The sequence below is a fragment of the Talpa europaea genome, assembly GCF_964194135.1.
Source record: "Talpa europaea genome assembly, chromosome: 2".
In the NCBI taxonomy this organism is placed as follows: Eukaryota; Metazoa; Chordata; class Mammalia; order Eulipotyphla; family Talpidae; genus Talpa; species Talpa europaea.
This window is the reverse complement of record NC_140068.1, coordinates 27,429,632-27,452,133: the sequence shown is the minus strand read 5'-3', so window position 1 is coordinate 27,452,133 and position 22,502 is coordinate 27,429,632. Positions and strand designations below refer to the sequence as shown.

The 22,502-nt window shown below is 35.4% G+C and overlaps 1 protein-coding gene across 2 annotated transcripts in view; it reads left to right on the top strand.

Annotated features, from left to right (window-relative positions):
• Positions 1–22,502, top strand: part of LAMA2 (laminin subunit alpha 2) — a gene marked incomplete at both ends in the record, with an annotated part of 514,626 nt that overhangs the window by 359,118 nt on the left and 133,006 nt on the right. For both annotated transcript variants that reach the window (XM_084228925.1, XM_084228924.1), the window contains 3 exons: positions 4,386–4,520; positions 11,444–11,568; positions 18,572–18,658. In XM_084228925.1, the coding sequence (XP_084085051.1) occupies positions 4,386–4,520; positions 11,444–11,568; positions 18,572–18,658 (347 nt within the window). The remainder of the gene's footprint in view (positions 1–4,385; positions 4,521–11,443; positions 11,569–18,571; positions 18,659–22,502) is intronic.

The window sequence follows — 22,502 nt, the reverse complement described above, 5'->3', positions numbered from 1 at the left end:
TGTATGGTATTCTAGAGATGGGATGTTTATTTCATGTCTTTACCTAAAATATGTTTACAAATAAACAAGTGTTATAAATGAAAATATAGCCATTGTGAAGACATTTAGTTTTTGCCTATTACCTGAAGTATTATGATATCACAGCCAGTTCATTGAAAATGTTACTTCTGGAAATAACTACTTATTACAATTTATGATTTGAAGTGGTGACCATATTACATTTGGAAGTCAAATACAGAACACACTTTCCTACTACATCTGCTATTGTGCAAGTATTGAGTTTTCCATACTTAAGCTGCTCTTCACCATCTTTTCAATTAAAGGCTGTTGCCTAAACTGACCTAAACTCGGGTCAATCGTATGCAGAAATGGAAAATATTTGTATTGTTAATTGTGTGGTTCTCTGCAATAAAATCATGGAAATTAGAAATTCCCAGATGACATCTATGTCATATTTTGATCATTTTACCCTCCTCACTCTATATTTATAAGGTCTTCTTGTTAACAGTTGACTGGCTTGTGTCTACCGGTCACCACTCAGAAGGTATAACTTCTGTTAAAAACAATTTTGGGCCTCCCCTGGTGGCGCAGCGGTTGAGGTTGCCTGCAGCCTCTGCAGCGCTGGTTCGTTCCCAGGATGCGGGCGAGGGTCCCACCAAAAAAAAAAAAAAAAAAAAAAACCCAAATAATCCATACCTATTACCAGCTTACAAAATTCAAAAGACAAAATAGTGAAAGTAGGCTTTTTCTTCCCACATGCATACCACTCAGTGTACCCATCACCTTTTTTGTTGCACATGGAATGATTTTGTTTTTATGTACATAAAATATTGAGGGACAGATAGGGCTAAATGGCATACATTATAATTTTGTTTCCCAATATAACACTTGCCTTTCTTTTTAGTCTATTGTCAATGACTATATAAATTTTTAATAATCTGGCATAGAGGTACCCATATTGATTTATTATATATCAAGCACTAAACTTATGATCCCCTTCAGTCCTCACAGCAAAGCTATTTTAAAATCCCTGAAATATCATTTCTTGTGTGCTCAGTCTATTTTGTACTTACAGAAACATCACTGAGTATATGTTATCACCCTCATATTATAGATGAAGAAATGCAAGTCCAGGCACGTTAAGAATTCCGCCCATGACCACACAACTGGAAAACATCAAAACTGCAATTTGAACTAGATAAATCTGTTCCAGAAAATCCTAGATAAACTTACACTCAGCTATTAAGGCATCCAACATCCTTATGTTTCAAGCGAGGAAACTGAGGCCCACATATTCAAAATCAGCACAGAATTATATGAAGTGGTGGGACACAAATTAAACAGGATCAGCAGGTTGCAAACCATGGAGACACACAAGACTGTTTTATTGGCAATAGCCCACTTATCTATATTAGTTGTTAAACTCTGAGAGGGGAGGATGTTGTAATTGCACCTGGAGCAAATTGGCTCTTTCCTTATCTCCTAATCCCCTTCTTTCCAGCTTCCCACATTTTTGTGTGAATTTGATTCTAAAATTTGAAGGCATGCAGTATTATAAAAACAAATGAAAGATGGAAGGAGATCAGAAGAAATTTGAACTGATTAATTTCAGCACACGGGAAAAGAACTTCAGAAAAGTTTAAGTTAGAAAAGAAATGGATAAGATTTAGTATTTCTTTATTTGCACTCTTTAATTCTCTTTTTTCCAAAAAGCATTTTAGATAGACTTTAAAAAGTAGCTATTATCATTCCTTTTGTGTTCCCAACTAAACAAAACCATACTCATGAATCTTGCCCCAGTTCTCTGAGAAGAAAAACATTAAAAAAACTCCCTCAAAAAATTGAAAAAAATGGAAAGAGTAAATACAGAAAAAGGAATCAATAATAAGCGGGGATTAAAGAGGAAGAAATTGTCCACTCCTCTGAAAAGCTTGTTTTAGATTACTAACTGTTGTATTGCGGAATAGTCTATCATTGCTGATTAATAGAAATTTAACCTATCAGGGCATAAAATTAGTCTAGAGTGTTAGAATCAAAAGAAAATACAGACATCAACATCTCAGTATGTGCACCTGGCTGAGAAAACCATTAATGACACTAATTTGCCTATAATTCTCAGACAGAACTAACTTGTAACCTGAGCTCCTCCATATTAATTTGTGTCAATTACCTAAGTCTGTATACTCTTTTGAAGGCACAAATTCACAAGCAGGTAAATGAGGAACCTTTCAGTGATGATCAGCCTTGATTGCTAAATAGATGCTCCTAAGAGTTTTAAAGCTAACCCTAGCCCTGTACCCCCTCACCTCCAATGAAATTAGTACTTGACACTTTCAGATGATTCTATGTGCAGTCAGGGTTGAAATCACAGAGATAGTGCTAGAAGGATCTATATTGACCTCCACTGGTAGCTCTGGCTCAGAATCCTACAGGGGTCCTTTTCAATCTTTCAAGGGAAGAGATACAATATAAGAGAAATTGAATGAATATTATAGTAAACTTCACCTATGGCACACATCTTCAAATTTCATTCTATAACACTGAATTTCAAATGAGTCTTCAGTGAAAAGTGCTTTCTTCTAAGACTTGTTTTAAATTTCTGCTTTGATTGTAAAGTAGAGCTAGAAACTTTTAAATTGTGCAATTTTTACACAAATACTAAACAGATACACCAGGAAAATTGCAATTTTTTTTCATACATGAAGATGAAATCCATTTAAGGAGTTTTATCCTGTAGTCACAATGCCAAAGAAATGGAACAACCCACATTGTGAAAAAAATTTTGAATACATGCTGAATCATTTCTTCTGTTACACTTGAATGAATTCCTCAATTGTAACTTCCAGACCTTATTTGGTAGCAAAGGCAAAATGAGCTTCTATTTTAAATAATGTTAATAAACTTATTAAAATATATGATTAGGTCCACTATAAGACAAATGAGACTCATAGTACTTTAATACAATCACCAGTCTTCTTTATCAGCTTGCTCAAAGCTGGGACATTATGAAGTCTCATTAGAAATTCTTATAGTCTGATAAAAACAGAGACTCTTAATTAAGAGCTTAATTAAGGTACTTTGTATTATCCAAATCAAAATGAACAAGGAGAGTGTTGACTATTGATAATTTTCCCTTTCTAAGGAACCTCTTTGCATATGGATTGGGTAACCTAATCCAGGACCAAAGGATGCAAAGGCAATAAGATGTTATTAATACTATTATACATACTTTGCTTATTCAGTGTTTACTTTTCTTTCATCAATGGGAACAAGATACCTTGTAGAAAATAGTCTGTGAATAGGCCTCCCCGGTTGTGCAGCAGGTTGAGTGCAGTGCTGTGAAGCTGTCCACAGCCACTGCAGCATAAGTTTGATCCCCGGGACTGGCCAGGGAGCAACCCACATGGTGCAGCAGATCTCTCCTGTCTCACCTGCTACTCCCCTCAGCAGTGTATTTCAGTCAGTCTGCCTGTTCTGTTCTCTGCTCTGTCTCTGGTGAATTCTCTCACCCTCCTGCCCCTCTGGCCTGTACCCCAGTTCTGGTATAAATAAAATAAATCTTAAAATCTGTGTAAGCAAGGTGGTAAAATTTTGCCTTTGTAATCTTCAACAGTTTCTGAAAAACTAACTCCTTTTTTTACTCAAATCCAACAATATCCGATAAATGCAGCAACTTTGCTACCAAGAGGAATGAGCCCAGAACACAAGACTATTCTATTCCCTCTCCAGAGCTGTGGGCTTCCAGAAAGCCAGATATTTCTTGATATATTTACATAATAAACCCGGATGAAGATGGAATTCCTGATTTTGCATATGTCAGCTTTGCTAGAAGTTTTCTGTTTGCTCTCAGTTTTCTATTGCAAGATGAAAAAAATAAGATCAGAGAAAAATAAATTTTATTGGTGGCCTAATATCCCAAGGCAGATAGAGCTTTTATTATTTTGAAATGTTATAGTCACTAAATTATATTCATATAAATAATGCAACTGTGGCAGGCTTTTTTTTATTCATATTTTTGCCGAGTCTCATTGGATATTTACTAGTTATTTATCAAGCATAATAGCAGCAGATTTTACATTGTCAATAGGTGTTAAAATTCTTTCTTTAGTCTAAACAATTTTATTTTAAAACAAAAGTAGACTATTTGAAGTGTGTTCAGGCTGAAAGCTGCCATATGCAAATGACAGGTTGCCTTTGCTGAAGTCTGATTCCATGCATGCTGAGGGAATAGACATTAGGAATCAAAGTTGCCATTTGTGTTTGTAAGTGATGTTGCCTTTAGTGCAGATGAGGGAAAAGAAGGCCTTTTAATCACTGAAGAAACAAAATGTTGCCAGGGTGAGATTTCTAAAGTGACTGTCCTAATTGACCTCCTTTTCTTGCAGACATGCATGCCGGGATTTTATCGACTGCGCTCCGAGCCCGGAAGTCGTGGCCCTGGACCAACCTTGGGCACCTGCGTTCCATGTCAGTGTAATGGACACAGCAACCTGTGTGATCCTGAGACCTCTCGGTGCCAGGTATTCACCTGAGCCTTTCTTGAACAAAGGATGTGCACATATTTCTTTATATGTGCTCAGATACCACATGCAGAGTTTAGCTAAACTGAAGGGAACTTAACTGTGAGAGAGACAGAGAGAGAGAACGAACCTGTGTGGGGGTGAAGACATTTCCCATATTATATACACTCTGCCCCACCACTGGCCCCTCAAGTAGCCATTGTCTGCACCCACACTCTTCTGCTGTCTAAGGTGGGATAGGTGTCCTAGTTCTTCACTGCCATTTTCATACCATTTTTCTTCTCTCCTACATGACATCCCCCGACTCTGAATTTCTTGCCCGGATCTATTTCTCCACTACACCTGCTTGTTGAAGCTACCTACTAATGCCCAGATGACCCAACTCATTCCTTGAAGATTTTGCCTTATCATTCCCTATTCTTTATAGTACTACTTCTATCATAATTCTTAATGATTTTGAGGTGCATAAAATTAATTTTTGTATACCCTTAACTTTTAGTTCCATGTTTTATTTCATTGTCCTAGTTTAGAACTGGAACTGTCAATAACTCAATGTCTCTATAGTCTCAGTGTTTTCCTTGTCCACCATCTCTTTTCCCTCCAGTTCAATTCTTCTTAATAATTCAACAATTTTTAGTATAACCATTGATAGTCACATGTTTTCCATTGTTCTTATTTTTCTCATGTTTGTGCCCTTACTTTCTTAACCAGCATAGTATTCATAATCGTTCATGAGTCTCACTGCCTTGCAATGTACATTACCAGTCAGTTTCAGCACCTGTTAAGTCCTATTCCTCCACACTTGTGCCTTCTAAACTGAATGGGGCTATGGAAAGATGGACAATTATGTTACCTAGTCTGCTCTGAATTTATGATCACTTACTTTGACGATGCCGTGTATGTTGCTCTGCAAGCATGCAATCTTGCATGTAGTCTGTTTTCCCTACTGCATTCCAGAATGACTATTTCATACCCTCCCATTCCTATTCAATACCCCACTCCCAACTTATTCCCATCCTTCTTCTTAGCTGATGGCCCTTATATCTAATTCCCCAAGTTAGAAGCAATCAGGGGAAAAAAAAAAAAACTAAGAGAAACTACCAGTACCACCTAACTCTAACTTTCTGAGATATCCCTAGATGAAATAAGAAATAAATCCTAATTTGCATCAAATTTGCACAGTTCATACAAATTGTTGTGCTCTGAATTTTTATATTTTCCTTCAGGGAGCTTATATCTTTTGAATTCAGACAACTTTGTTATCTTTGAAACAGCTTATTGAGCCCACAGAAAACAACTATTACTATTTCCATGAAGTAACTGGGGAACTGAAACATACTGACCACTTTGCTACTTGCAGTGTAGTGTCACATCTGTTATGCTGTGCTATGCCCTCTACTTGCTATGGCCATAAGCATCTGTGGTCAGACTGCCTTGCTTCTTATCCTAATTTGTCTCTCATGGTTTATGTGTATCTAGTTAGTCAATTCACCTAACATGTTGGGTCTTAGTGTCCTAATTTATAAAATGAAAATAACCATAGTACCATTCATAGAGTTTTATAAAGAATCAGGGCCTCCCTGGTGGCACAGGCAGTTGAGTGCCACACTGTGAAGCTGTCCACAGCCTCTGCAGTGCCAGTTCGATCCCAGCCAGCCGGCGAGAATCCCACATTGGTGCAGCAGACCTCTCCTGACTTGCCCGCTGCTCCCCTCAGCAGTGTATTTCTTCAGTCTGCCTGTTCTGTTCCCCACTCTGTCTCCAGTGAATCCTCTCACCCTCATGCGCATCTAGCCTGTACCCCAGTTCTTGTATAAAAAAAATAAATAAATCTTAAAAAAAGATTCAATGCATTACTGAGTGCAATTGTGCAATACTGAGGATATTGTAAACTCCATGGAAATGATAGCAATGATGATGGCGATAAAGATTATAATTACTGTGCAGATTACCAACCATTCATAGTGTAAGAACTAATTGCAAGGAGCTTGTATTCCAATATTCTGTGAAATAATAGTTCTTATTTAACTGCAGATTCATTTGTATAAGATCCAGATCAAGAAAGGATGTATGTTCAATAATTTTTGCAAATAGCAGACAGGGACTTACACTATATTTTAAGAGAAGTTTTTAGTCAGAATTATTCAATGTTTAGCTTACAAAAGGTGTTTAGCTTGAAAAACATTTAAGAAGTAATAGCATTCTTTAGATATTTAAAAGCTTTTTTTGGGGAAATGGGAATTAGATTTTATCTGTGTAGCTTTCAGAAAACTTGTCACACTGTAAATTAAAGTGATACATTTTCACTCAGCATCAGGAAAATTTCATAGCTTATAGTTTAGATATATATATATACATGTATATGTATACATATATAATATGTATATTATATATATATAAACAAGATAAAAGGTGCTGCCTTATAAGAATTGATGCATTTAATAATATATCAAGGAAAGTATAGGAGCATACCTATAAGGAAACAAGGTTAGGTTAGGTAACGTCTCACCTTAGATCTAAGGTACTATTATATTAATGCACATTCATTTGATTTAATAGAAAGAATGTATTCTACCAGTTTTTAAAAATGTAGACATCAAATATTCTAATCTATTACTGAAAATATACTATATAGTACTTACCACTCGAGATTTAATTTGATTTTTCTTAGGCATCTAAAATATAAACATGTTTCCTAAAGATTAATTTCTGTACAGTAAAAATATTATGTCCACTATTTCAAAGCAAACAGGAAAGTCATAGGAAAGTCTATGTCAAAAAGTTTCAAAAATAGCATCATGATTTATGTGTTGTATTTGTGGACTTAACCAGGACATTTGATTCACCTAATCGAGTTCAGTATGTCAGCAACCCTGTAAAAGATTGACTGTCCAGAGAAGGTTAAAATATAGGCTTTCTCTGTGAAAAAAATATATAGAGATGTAGGTAAAAGAGAAGCAAACCATATTTTTTAAGCTCTGTTTTTAGTAATCATAAACATTATCACTAAATATTTTGATTTAATTATTGTATATATTGGTTGTCTTTCAAAAGCAAATTGCTGATAATTATTATTCAAGATTTCATGCATGGGGGCAACATTTGTTTCTTTATATAGCATTTTCTTAAAACCATCTCCATTTAACATTTATTCATCTTTTCACATATTGCTGAATGATTTGAAACTGGAATTCAAGATATTTTTTATCTTGGAACAATTCTCTCCCCATGCTACTGTTAAGTATGGATTGGCAATTTATTGCTAAAATTTGGTGGTTACTTTGGATGACTGGATATGAGAGGATTTTGGTATTTAAATCAGTATCAAAATACATCAAATCAGTTTGCCCTCTCAACCATCTTTCTGTAAGATCACTAGGCTTGAAACTTGTCCTTTTTCATCTTAATAAGCCAGACTAGTTGCATCTTTACTACCTGGAATGTGCATTCATTCAAACAATCATTCCAAACAGTGAATGCCTACTGCCACGCTCAGTCATTGTGTTGAGCTAGAAGGAGCGATTAGCTTAGACTTAAGGCAACAGAGAATGTTTATCAAAGAAAGTGATAATTAAAATGGGAGCTGAAATAATTAGTCAGGTAAAAGGAGAAAAATCATTCTAGAGATAATATTTCTCTATACATATGAAAAATCCCAAAGGTGTGAGAGAGATGCAAAAAATTTGAGAATTTTATATCTGAGTATAGCACAGTGTACAGAGGCTTCCCTGGCTGGAGTGAGGCTGGAGGGTTCAGCAGGAGCCAGATTATGAAGGTCTTTCTTATCATGCTAGAGTTTGAAATTCATCCTGAGGACAGTGGAGAACTAGTGTAGGGTTTTATGGTATGGTTTGACATGTTAGGTAGGACGATCACTCCAATTGCAGTGTGGGAAAATGACTAGATGAGAAATTCTGGAGTCAGGATCTTTATCTAAGTAGTTGTTCTAATAAGCCAGCTAAAAGATGATAGTAGTCAAATAAAAATGGTAGTAGCAAGGAAGTAAAGAAACAGAGTGCAGCAGAATCATGGAACATGGTGATCAATTAGTTATCTGGAATGAAAGCAAATCACTCAGTTGCTAGCCTGAGTAATCATGTGCATGAAAGTGATCCTAAGTGAAATGGGAACTAAGGTAGTATTTCTGGGTTTAAAAAGATAAGATATTAATTTTAATTTTTTAATTACATAATTTTTATATATAACATTAGTTTTCAACATTTTAAATGATTTAGGGGTATAGGTTCATACCTCTTCAGATGTATGTTACCACACCACACCTACCACCAAAGGAATAGTGCAATTTTTGACATTTTAAATTCAAGGTGCTTCTATGTTATGCAATAAGGTCTTTCCAAGAAACAGTTGGAAATGTAAATCTGAAACTCATTATATAAATCTATGACTTAATATATAAAATTTAGAGGTTTTGACACATCTATGCTGTTGTAGTAATAAATAAAATCACTAAGGTAGAATATTTAGGGGGGAAGAGCCAAATTTAAAATCAAGGACACCCAAAAAAACTTAAAAAAATAAAATCAGGCACACCAATGTATTAAGCAGACAGGGAAAGAAGATTCCATGAAAGGGGATATGAAAGAAAGCTATAAGACTATGGTGGGGCATGGCGCAGCAGACCTGTCCTGACTCGCCCGCTGCTCCCCTCAGCAGTGTATTTCTGTCAGTCTGCCTGTTCTGCTCCCCACTCTGTCTCTGGTGAATCCTCTCACCCTCCACACCTCTGGCCTCTACCCCAGTTCTTGTATGCATAAAATAAATAAATCGTTAAAAAAAAAAAAAGACTATGGTGGGGGACTTTTGGTGCTTTGGTGGTGGGTGCAATGATAACATGTATCTGAAGGGGTATGAACCTATACCCCTAAATCATATACAATATTATTAACCTTCATGATCTCAATTAAAAAATACAAAAATAAACAAAAATAAACATAGTGATAGGAGAAAACCCAGCAGACTGTAATAATTACATGTTATATGCAATGTATTAAAAATTATTTATAATATATATAAAACATAGGAAGAGATTTTTAAAAAAAGCATGACCCAAAATATCAGTTACTGCAGAAAACTCATTATTGTCAGTAAATTTTGATTTGGTAGAAAAGATCTGTGGATGAACCTGGAATTATGTTTGGAATCAGAAACTCATTTACGAGGTGATAGGAGGTGAGCAAACCAGGAATATTAACGATGCTTTTACAACGTTTAGCAAAAACAGGGTGCAATAGTCAATGCATTTGAGACCCCAGAAATATTTTTAAGGTAGGAAAGAAATGGGAGTAAATGAGCAACGAAGGAGAAAATGCAGATTCTGGAGAAAATTAGAGAAGCAGGCAGGCAAGGAAACCAGAGTTTAGGAAGAGAATGGCTTAAGACAAAGTATAAAAATATCAGTTATTTTCAGACAAAAATAAATGGGAAAGGAATGGGAAATAATGCAGGCAAGATAATGAGTCATTTGATAGGAAACTGAGGGAGCATCCCTATGGGATAGTGTCCATCTTCTTAGAGCCAGCAGATAGCTCTGTGGCTCAGCTGAGTTGATGAAGAGATAGGTTCACTAGCATGTACATCTACTTTATCACTGGCTTTTTAATTTGATCTCAACATTTCTGTTGCTTATAAGAAGTCATCCTTCTAACCAGTCCAAATCCTGTCTTACAACATCAAGCTAAAATCCAGTTCTATATTCCTCATTTTCTCCTTTTCCTCTATTCCAAAGTCAAAGGTCATCTTTCTGTCAAGCAACAGTCAATATTGCATTTTTAATGCAACATTTCTAATTCGCCAACTTCTTAAATTTTCCAAAAGTGGAAATAAATTCTTTAAGGGTATGATGTTATTTTAGGTTTATTCCCTCACTTGATTCCTCTCAGTCTGTTTCAGTGCCCAGCATGCAGTTCTTCCTAAATCCTTACTTCACGAATGATTACGCTGTGTTAGATTTAATTCTACTTCATGAGAATTTTAATTTCCAAACTTTTTATACATATTCTGAAACTTATCACTTCTTTGTGGAAATGTATTCAAACTTATTACCCAAGTGTTTGTTACTATACTCACATGAAAAAGAAAATATTGGTTTCAGGTTGGATCCTCTCTGTCTACAAAGAACAATCAACATTTGGCAAGCATTAAATGAATAACGTTTTTATGTGATAATGAGGCTGACTTTTATGTTTGCTATTGTTACCTCTTAAAACATTTATGCTTTGTTTCAGAAATTACATTGATGGGCATGCACTGAAGTCTTAATACTTTTCTAGCAACTTATATAGAGAAGAAACATAAATGACCAGGGGATATAATACATTTAGAGTTTTCTAGAAGTTTACACAGAGCTTGATGTAAGGAAAGAGAATAGAAAAACTTGGGCCTCCCCTGGTGGCGCAGGGGATTGAGAGCCACGCTGTGAAGCTGTCTGCAGCCTCTGCAGCATCGGTTCGATCCTGGCCGGCCGGTGAGGGTCCCACAAGACGTGGCAGACCTCTCCTGTCTCACCCGCTAATCCCCTCAACAGTGTATTTCTTCAGTCTGCCTGTTCTGCTCCCTGCTCTGTCTCTGGTGAATCCTCTCACCCTCCCTCGCATCTGGCCTGTGGCCTGGTTCTTGTATAAATAAATAAATAAATCTTTTTTAAAAAAAATTCTTATTGATGGTATAGCGACAAAAGCATAGTGTTAGTTTCTCAAATGAAAGACATTCTTTAAAAATATATCAGGGACTGTGTTCTGTGTCAATGGGGGTGTGTGTGTGTGTGTATGTATGGTTGTGTGTGTGTAGGTATGGTTGTATGTGTGTGTTCACAGGAGCTCACCCACTCATAGATGGGGAACTCTGTAATATGTTGTGTTCTAGCTCCTATTAAATTAAAAACAAACTCTCCTTTTCCATCACAGGATTGTCAGCATCACACTACTGGTGACTTCTGTGAACGATGTTCTCTCGGATACTATGGAATTGTCAAGGGATTGCCAACTGACTGTCAGCAATGTGCTTGTCCTCTGATTTCTTCCAGCAACAAGTAAGATTGAGAAATATTACCATATTTCCCAGTCAGTAACACCATCTGTGTAGCACATGGACTTTCTATAATCTGGCTCTATTTCCCTTGTAGACAAGATCTCCATTTAACATGGAATTTTTTTTAAACAATGTAAAAGCTTAACAAAACTGAGCAGATCAATACTCTATGGTTCATTTTACCTTTAAAACCCTGTCCCAAGTAAATAATATTTATTAATTACAATGTAAATACTAATATTAACATAAGATATGTATGTGAAATTGATACATGTACAAATACGCAGGCTTTTCTAAATTTTCATAATGGTGATGTTTGCAGAGCATTCTCATAAATTTAGCTATGAAGGATGTTTGGGTGCATATTATATCACTTTTGTGGCTGCTTCCATTCATTTTGTGTTTTTAATTCAAATTGGTAAAGATTTATCAAGAAAATAATTGAAAAAGAATGCAATTTAAGCACAGTGACTTATTGTTACTCCAAAATACATATCTCCTGAATCACAGCCCCTTTCTGTTAAGATGGTCTGAGTTGGTACCATGGAAACAGCCACGAGGGAAAACAAAAGCCGGAATATTTTATTTCAGTGCTGTCGGAACCTTCTACATTGGTTTATATATTGATGAAAACCCCTAGGTGTTTTCATTTACGTTTCTGCTAAGTGATTTATAGACTTCAATTTCTACATGGTAGAACATTTTTTCCTCTAAGAACTTGCTTTTGAAATGACTGTATGGCAATTTGTTCAGAATTAGAATCCTGAACACCTTCTCATGAGTACAGAAGAACCACAAGTCTTTTCAGATGATATGCTTCCATCTGTGCCATTCCAGTTTTTGTTTTACATTTTGGGTTTTCTATACTCTGCGACACTTTTTAAGGTAAATTGTCTCCCTTTGCTCCGCAAACTCCTCTTTTTGGTTGAACAGAATCACAGGTTTTTTTGTATAGTATCAAGTATAAAGTTATTAGGCAGTGGGATATTAATGAGGATAAAAGCCATCTTTTTCTTCATTCAAAAGCACCAAGTTGTAGGCATATGAAAAATAGTATTTTCATTTTCATTTACCTAATCTTCCTCTGATGATCAGATTTAAACAAGAAAATGTTATTTATTGTCTTATTTTCTAAAATGTGTACCATTAGACAAATTCAGAAATTGATAAAGTCTTGTTGGGTGAGCCATAACTAAAGCTACAGAAGATATAAAAGAAAAATATAACATTTTGAAGAGGCTCACAATAAAAAGTGGGTCTCAAGAGAAGAGATATATATATATATATATATATATATATATATATATATTAAGAGAGAGAGGGAATTCGAAGGTACAAAGTACCACTCTTGATTTTGGAAGCTTCATAAATATTAAAAGTAGTTGTATTTACAACAAATTTTAAACACTGGATTGAAGGATTTTTACTGGTGAATATAGTATTTAAGAACTGATAAGAGAATTTAGAGGATGTAGCTCAAATAGAATTTCATAATTGTCGATGACAATTAAAAGCAGAATGGAAGCCTTGAATGCTGCCTAATAACTTGGTATATAATTTTCTATGTAATGAGGAAACACTACTAGTTTTTATTTTTTTAAAAAGGTTAATTTGATCAGTCACATTTTAGAAAGACTATTACGAGAATTGAATGTAACCATTTGAAACACACAAAGAAGAAAAATGCAGAGACTGATTCAGAAGTTATTGCACTAGTTAAGACAAAAGATAATTGGAACCTAGTAGCAATAATAGAGATGAAAGAACTTGGAGAATTTGGAATACAGTTCGTCAGAATTGATAACTAGTTAGATACTAGGGGTGAGGACCAGGCAGGATTTGTAACCAGAGGATTTAAGCCAGACTGACTTCAAAAATGGTAGTACCATTAACTGAAATAGGGAAACATGGAGAGAACTGCTGGAGAAGAAAGACAATTTATGTTTCAAATAAGTTAAAAGTGATGTGAAGGTCCTGTCTGAATGGAAATATGCAAATAGCTGCAGGAAACAGAAATCTGAAAATTGGAAGGAAGAGATATGTTAATCAATGAATTAAAGTTGGAGAGGATTTCCCAGGGTAATGTTACACAAGGGAGCACTTAGAAAAAAGGAAAGTCAGGACTAGTGACATTAGGAGAGCCAGAGGAGAAAGAAGTCTGGCCAAGACATGCAAGGAAGCCAGAGAAGGGAGAGCTCTGACTGGAGACCAGGAGGGGGATGAGCCACCATGGAAGAGCACAGAAGGTTGCTCTCCAAGGGACACTGAACACTAGTGGTGCTAATTCACAGGGCAGTTTTGGCAGTCAGCAGTGGAAGCTGACTTCAGGACACAAGAGTGTGCATCTATAGCTTTAATAAATTGAAGAATGTAAAATAAGAGCACTGCTTTATTAAATAGCAGGATCAAAAAAAAGCATGTTTTCATTTTTTGTATGATTTTGTATGATTTGTATAATTTAAGCATTTTTTTAATGTAAAAAGCCCTGTTAGAATCAAAATACCAAATTAAAGGACTTTCAAGTTTTATTGATTGCAACCACATTAAGGATTATTTCTTTAAATCATGACCTAGTACAAAAAAACAAAAGGAAACAAAAAACTTGTGTGTGTAAATACTTGGATATATATCATATACCATAACTTTTATTCAATATTGTTTTCTTGCAGTAGGGGAGAACTTAATGTAGTATGCAAACATTGATTTTTTTAAAAAGATTTATTTATGCATATAAGATCCCCCCAGAGAATGAGGGGGACGAGAGGATTCACCAGAGACAGAGTGGGGAGCAGAACAGGCAAATGTAACAACATACACTGCTGAAGGGAGCCCCAGGTGAGTCAGGAGAGGTCTGCTATGCCATGTGGGTCACCTCCCAGGTCAGGGATCAAACTCATGCTTCAGTGACTGTGGATAGCTTCATAGTGCTGCATCTTAACCACTTGCACCACCAGGGAGGCTCCCATGTGGATTTTTATGATGCACGCCTGAAACTTCTATGAGAGACAAAATGAAATATTATTTTAATGAAAAATGAATTAAAGTAAAATGTACAGAAAAAAGAATAGTCATAACATAGAACTTGATTTCTTGACCCATCATCTAAACTTTGGAACATATTTGACTAATTAACAAAGCAAAGACCCATATAAGGTGAGAAGAAAGGATTAAATAAATGCAAAGCAAAGAAGTCAGCTAGGGTGAAGAAATGAGTCCCTTCTGGAGATATAAAATTAGATACTGAGTATAGGTAGAGGAGACTTAGATACTCTCTCTTCAGTGGCTTCAACCTGTGCAGTCACTGAGACTGTGATCAATTGTGAGTGATTACTAACTCACTTCCACATATTCAAGTTTCCAATCTCACTTACCAAAACAAGTATGAACAAATGTTAACCATTGTGACAGTGTAGTCTGGCTCACATACCTGCTGGGGTTCTCCTCTGCCCACACAAGGAAAGGTCAGATATTTAACAGAGAATTAGAAACCCTCTGCAATTTTACAACCTTTCCAAACCCAGTGTCCTTTCTTCCCTTCTACAGTGATGCCTAGTTTAAGTTTCTTACTCTTTTCTAAAGTGCTCAGTAATTTTTGCCAGATGTAGACAAATAAAGACATTGGAGTTTCACTTATATGTAGAATCTAAGCATTAAAACACTGAACTCATAGTAACTGAGAATAGAATGGATATTGCCAGGAACTGACTATAGTGGATATCCATTGAGTCTGATAAAAGAATACAAACTTTCAATTTGAATAAGATCTGAAGACCTAATATACAACATGATGACCACAGTAGAGAATACTCTACAGTATAATTGGGACTTGCTAAGAGAGTGGAACTTGTGTACTCTACAAAGGAAAAAATATATTTAAGAATGAATTTATAGATGTGTTAATTGAATAGATATTGGCAGTCTTTTCACAAAATTTATCCAATCACATGTATACTTTAAATTTATTACATTTTTATGTGCCAATTATACTTCAATAAAGCTGAAAATACAAGCAGATATGCACTATAATATTAGACAGTAAAAGTACTACCGGGAAAAAAAAGAAGAGCCTTAGAGAATTTAGAGTAAATGGACTACCATTTTAGAAAGGGTGGTTAGTGAAGATCTTCAGAAATGGATGAGATTTGTGCAGCCTTGAGTGAAGTAATGGAGAGAGTCACATGGCTATCTGGATGAAGAGCCAATAAATTATAGCAAAAAAGCAAGCATGTTGGCCTGGGGACAGGCTGAGTGCCTGGTCCATGTTTGGCAGAAAGCAGGAGTGAATGGGAGAAGAGTGACAAGAGATGGAGGCAAGAAGCTGCAGTAACTAAACATACTGAAGGCTGAAAATCTTCCCAGGGTGAGTGACTTGAAACAGAAAAATACAATCATGTTAGTGATGGTAACATTAGTAGCTTTCACAGAAAGAATATAGGAGGGGTGTCTGAAAAAGACAGACAAAACTGGCTCTGAGGGTGTTGGCAGAGCAAATGAAAGCACAGGATGGCTGTTGACTGAGATGGGGAAAGTTACAGAAAGATCAGTGGTATTTTCAGAAACATGGAACTCGGTTTTACATCTCCTAGGATAGATAAGATATTTAAATCCTTTATGACTGAATTAGATTATTTAGGGGAGGGAGGACAGGACAGACAGGATAGGAGAAATTTGAGGATTGAATTGTGAGGTCATTAAGAGGTTGCAGACATGTGGTATATCCAGCAAAGGAGACTGAAAACGAACAGCCTGTGAACTAGGCACAAAAAACAAAACAAAACAAAAAACTAGAAGGGGATGGTATCCAGGAAGCCAGTTCATCTCCACACCATCCGCGGGCATGACCAAGCTATAGCAGACATTGTAAATCTTAGAAATTCTGTTGAAATGAATTTGGACTTCACAACCCTAATGTAAAAGATGTCCACCAAGAGAAAAGCACAAGGGTGTCTGAGTGGTCCTACACACAATATGAGAATCAAAAGCAGAGAGACTGTTGTAAGCAGAAAGAATAAGCTTGAATTTCAACAAAGATGTGATTTCTACTCCTTCCATCATAAGCCCTTTTATGTGATATAAAAGTATCATCTAATGTAATATCATAATTTAAAAAAGTTTCTATCAACTATTCAAGGAATTCTCCTACCATACTACTCTATAGTAATTGAGACAGTATTTTGCTATAAAGGAATGTAATTTGGTTATGTTGACTCTCTAGAGTTTCACTTAAAATGTCTAAAATCTGTTTCCAAGTACTTGTGTATATGTACAGATGCACTCAGCATCAAGCTTTAAATTAAAAAGCTAAAAGCTTGCCAAAATGTGTCAATTATGTGTTCATGGGTCTATTTTTGTGAAGACAAAAAATAAATTTGTTGGATAATGAGTTTGTGAGTAGATCAATTTATTCACATATTTTGTGAAGGTTAGGGTTTATTACTCACTTATGTACTATTGATTTAATACATTCGCAGACAGTTAAAATGGGATCTTTTTTTAATGGTGTGTTTATCTTTTTACTATATAGGATTCCTCCCCGCAGGTGCTGTTACCATAGTTTTCCCACCACTAAAGTGCCCACAGTCCTCCACCACACTCCATCATGCTCTCCTCTCTCCCCTGCCCTCCTGAGTAGCTCAGATCTAAGGTCAGCTTTGAAGGCTCAGTCTTAGAGTTTATCTTCATCTCATCCTTAGTTTGGTTTCTCTAGATTCCACACAGAAGTAAAGCCATCCAGTGTTTATCTTTATCTTTCTGACTTACTTTGCTTAGAATAATCCCTTCCAGCTCCATCCATGTTGCCACAAATGGCATGAGTTTATCTTTTTCAATAGCTGAGTAGTGTTCCATTGCGTACATATACCATATCTTCTTAATCCACTCATCTGTTCTGGGACATTTAGGTTGTTTCCATATCTTGGTTATTGTAAATGGTGCTCCTATAAACATAGGAGTTCAGGTTTTCTTTTGAATTAGTATTTTTGTTCTCGCTGTGTCAGTACCTAGGAGTGGAATTGCTGGATCATATGGTACTTGACCAATAAGAGTTGTAGCTTTGGTCTACATGCTTTTGCTTTGTCAAATCTATTGGCTAAGTGGACCAGTCAAAAGCAAAATGACAATTGCTGCATTATCATTTTGCAATAAAGATACTTGTTTTTCTTCATAAGTTTCCAATATACCACACAGTTTTATCCCTTGAGAAAGCAGCACTGCTTACTTTTGAGAGAGGCAAAAGCCACACATTAATACAGTTTAGTTAATAGAGTTTAGTTTCTTAGAATAAGGTGATTAGAAGTCCTAGAGCAACACTGACTGAGTATGGGTTACTAGTGTTTCCAGTGTTGTCGTGAAAATTAGTGTTTCTAGGTTACAGAAGACCTACCTATAAGGAATATAATAAAATGGTCAACAAATCTTATTAATTTTCATGTAGAAAGCTTTCCCTTCTTTCCTCACACTAAATCATATTACTTGGGGTTTGAAGGAACAATGTATTTTGAAATTCAGATATAAACTAGAACGGTGCTTTTTTATTTTAAGTAAAACATTTATTCACACTTTATGTGTTGAAGTGTCAATGGCAATTTGAGCTGGGTTTTCAGCAAAAAAATATGGTTCTTATGCGTCTTTCTAACTTGAAAGATATTGGATAATTCTAATTCTACTATCAGACAAGATTGCATGAGTGTTTTTCGTTTAACTAATGACAAATAGGACACTTTTATTGGCTGTTTAATATTTTCATGGTTGTCACATACCTATTGAAATTCTAAAATTTTAATGTGTTCAATGTCACACATTGTTAATTCATCAAAAACTAATCATATTTATTTGATGACTACTATTGGTATTATTTTGTTGTGATGTCCTGCTCTGAAATAGGAACTATAAATGGCTATAGATATGGTATTTATGATCACCTAAATGTAAGTTCCAGCCATCTGGATAATAAATAGAATTACCTACTTTTATAAAACAAATGATCTTGTTTTTTTCTGCTTCAGTTTCAGCCCTTCTTGTGTCATGGAAGGTCTTGATGATTATCGCTGCACTGCTTGTCCACGAGGATACGAAGGCCAGTATTGTGAAAGGTATGAGCAATCATGATACATAGCGATCATAGACTAAAGGGTCGTAATGAAGAAGTGCTCCTTATTTTCGCATTCTGTAGTAGTTTAAATGATACGCTTTCACTAGAATTTTTATGTCTTTAGGCTTTCTCCAAAAAATTGTTGCCAGCTTATATTTAGATTTTCTCCAATTCTAAATTATTTGATAATTATCTAATTTATATATACATACATATATGCATAAATGAAGTAATATAATTTTAGAACAAATAGGTCAACTCAATTTTCAAAATCTTATCAGTCACTACCAATAAATAAAAAACTGGCCACACATAATTCTAATTTTAATTCACTGGAAATATCAACTAGACTGTATGCATGCCACTGTTCTGAGCACTGTCATTTTGTAGCAACTAGTGTATATTTTATTCAGAATATAAATAATATTGAGTATCTTTAATTGAGCAACCCACACAATAAAACAATTTTTATTCATTTATTTTTATGAGGCAACTATATTATTGGAATGCTTTTTCTCTCCATATATTTTATAGTATATATGATAATGCATTTATTGAGTGTTTAAATTAAATACTAAAGTAATACAGATGGTAAATGAAAGAGCACAATTGCAGACTAATTATCCATTATGGTTGTAATTAGCATCTTCTTTCCATATTTTCTGTAAGATCAATATCCTGGATTCTCAAGTTTATCATTACCACCTTTAGTATATTGTAGGGATCATCTCTAAGATAACAGAAAAAAATTAATGTTAACATTATACACACATGATAATTTTAGCATAGTAACATTAAAGTTTTATAAAGATCCACAAACTTGCCTATGGTTCCTGTTTTACTCACTGATAAATCAGAATGCTGATGCCTTACCTACTTTACACTAAAATTGTGAAGATCAAGTGTATAGGGGTGCTCTTGGTGCTTTGCACCTATGTGGAAGCCTCCTGTCACATAGGGGGGCAATGAAGCCTGAGAATGTGCCCACCTTCTTTTGGTGGTCCATAGTCAATGACTAATTAGTATGGAAGTACAAAGTCTAGTTCTTTTGCACCAAAGCAGGATAAATTTTGTGATGTTTTTATACCTCACAGTTTTCCATGGAATCAGTCCCAGACTGGATCACCTGGAATCATACCATTTCGTGTATCTTTACTTTTCAATCCCCTGCCCATCTCCCCACTCCTTTGCTGGATTCTTTTAGGGGTCCTTTCTTAAATGATTAATCTCTTTGCAAATATAAACCAATATTAATTTATCATCATCACCTTGAGGATCTTCTTTTGACATTATCAGTAATAGCTATATTAATAAATGCAATAAGTAAGTGACTTATGTTTTGTAAATTACAATACAGTTTTCATGAATTTACAAAGTATATTTACAAATAATTCTGTGTGTGGTAACTCTCAATGCACTATATAGTGGTGGATTCATCATTTCCATGCCAACAAAATTTACAATTAAATAACTCAAAGCAATACAAATGCAAAATGTATCCATTTGCTTAATATATACATGGGGGGGTATGTCTTTGGTATCCATGATTAGGCTGTATTCATTCCATGCCCTTGTAAATACCAGTAGGATGACAACTAAAAACATCCTTGTACACCAAAAGAATTTAAAAAAAAAATTATAATGTAGCTACATTTATAAATTGAAATTATCACTATCTACAAAAGCATGTACACAAAAAGGTCTGGAAGGGTACCATGAAATGACAATTATTGTCTTAAGGCAGAATGATTACAGAAAATTTACTTTTTTCATATCCATTAATGTTTAATCAATTCAATCAAGTTGACAGTTCATATAGCATATAGATGAGCAGCCATACACTATCAAATAGGAATGACTTGATTTGTTTTGCCATTCTCAAATGTTGTTATAGCTTTACATTCATCATCTCTAACATATAAATGATCAGGTTATATTTCCCTGAAAAATTACTTTTATTCAGCCAAATTAAACTGAAGGTCTTGGTTAAATTTTTATTGTAACCTTCCAAATAAATTTGTTCTACTTCTGAGAACTTCTTAAATCATTTAAATCACCTTATGACCTGCCTAAACTCATCAGCTCAGATCTAAAACTGCTAAAATATCAAGTATAACTGTAATATAGAAGCCCCTCTCCCATACTTTATCTTCCATATGCTTATAATAAAGCATTTGAGGATTTATTCAATCTGAACTAGTTTGAAATGGAATTATTTCACATAAAATGTTAAAGAAGCCATTTAAGTGTATTTATTTAAATTATATTGATATGCATTTCTAATACTAAAATGGAAATAAAATAACAATTAAAACTGCAAATGAATCTTTTTGTTACAGATCATTTTCTTGTTGCTTTGTCTTTGCTAATACAGGATGAATTAACTTGCGCAATCAACCATACAAATGTCCACAATTCCCAGCCACCAAACATAGTCTAAACTTTTGATTTCCACCACCTAAAGTCTTTCAACTTTCTCCCACACTTACCTCTTTTTTTTTTCTAAAGATTTATTTATTTATGCATACAAGAGCTGGCGTATAGGCCAGAGGTGTGGGGGGTGAGAGGACTCACCAGAAACAGAGTGGACAACAGAACAGGCAGACTGACTGAAACACACTGCTGAGGGGAGCAGCAGGCAAGACAGGAGAGGTCTGCTTCACCATGTGGGTTGCTCCCTGGCTGGCTGGGGATCAAACTTGTGCTGCAGAGGCTGCAGATTTCTTCATAGTGCGGTGCTTAACCCCTTGCTCCACCAGTGAGATCCCACACTTGCCTCTTGAACAAAAATCCCAAGTGTTGGTTGCATTTAGTCTACCATAGATATTGTTTGTTGTCCAATCCAGCATACTCTAATGGGAGACAGGAAGCATTTTTAGTAATTAAGCCAGGACAACAGGTTATATGGGACTGTCCTGGTCAAACTTGACCATGTGGTTCTGCTGGCATCTTATAAATTTACCAAATTTCCAGTAATACAACCCTTAGTGGTACACACTTAAGTGAATAGATATGTGGATGGTTAGAAGAGTTGGTGAATGGATTTTATTTTAGGTTCAATGAATTGGATTCTCTTTGTATCTCAAATTGTGTTATGTATTTTACTTGTGTGGTATTAACCACTTTCACAGTTACACAATGGAAAATTCATCTTAAGGACTATGTGGTAAAAGGAAAGACCATTAGAATTAAACAGAAAATTTAAATCATTTATTGTCACTTACCTCCTTTTTGCTCATTAGTAAAATGGATGGCTTGCATTATTTGGTCATTTTGATCTCTAAAATGCTTGAGTTTGGGCAAATCCCAAAGTTAGTGTAAAATTTCATTCACCTCTACTTTATTTTTTTTTTAGAATCATTCCATTTTTGCAAGATTGTTATTTATTTCATTTATTTTGCATAGAAGAACTGGGATGTAGGCCAGAGGTGCAGGGGGTGGGAAGATTCACCAGAGACAGAGTGGGGATCAGAACAGGCGGATCTACTGAAATACATGGCTGAGGGGAGCAGCGGGAGAAAAGAGAGGTCTGCTGTGCCATGTGTTTTAGTTCCCTTGCTGAGGATCAAGCCATCACAGAGAGCCTTTGTGGTGGTAGCCCTGAGACTTAACTTAGACTACCAGGGGAGACCCCTATCCATCTCTACCTAAAAATGAGGGGTTTTTTTAGTTTATTATCTAAAGTAGTGGTGGAAAAACTATGGTTCTTCCCAATTTGAACCATTTCCTGATTCTTCTTGTCACTCAACCTGAGAATGGTTGTTTTAGGCAACCATTTACAATGGATTTGATGATAGGATGGGCTAAATTTGAACACCCATTACATAAATTTGATACCTCAAAAA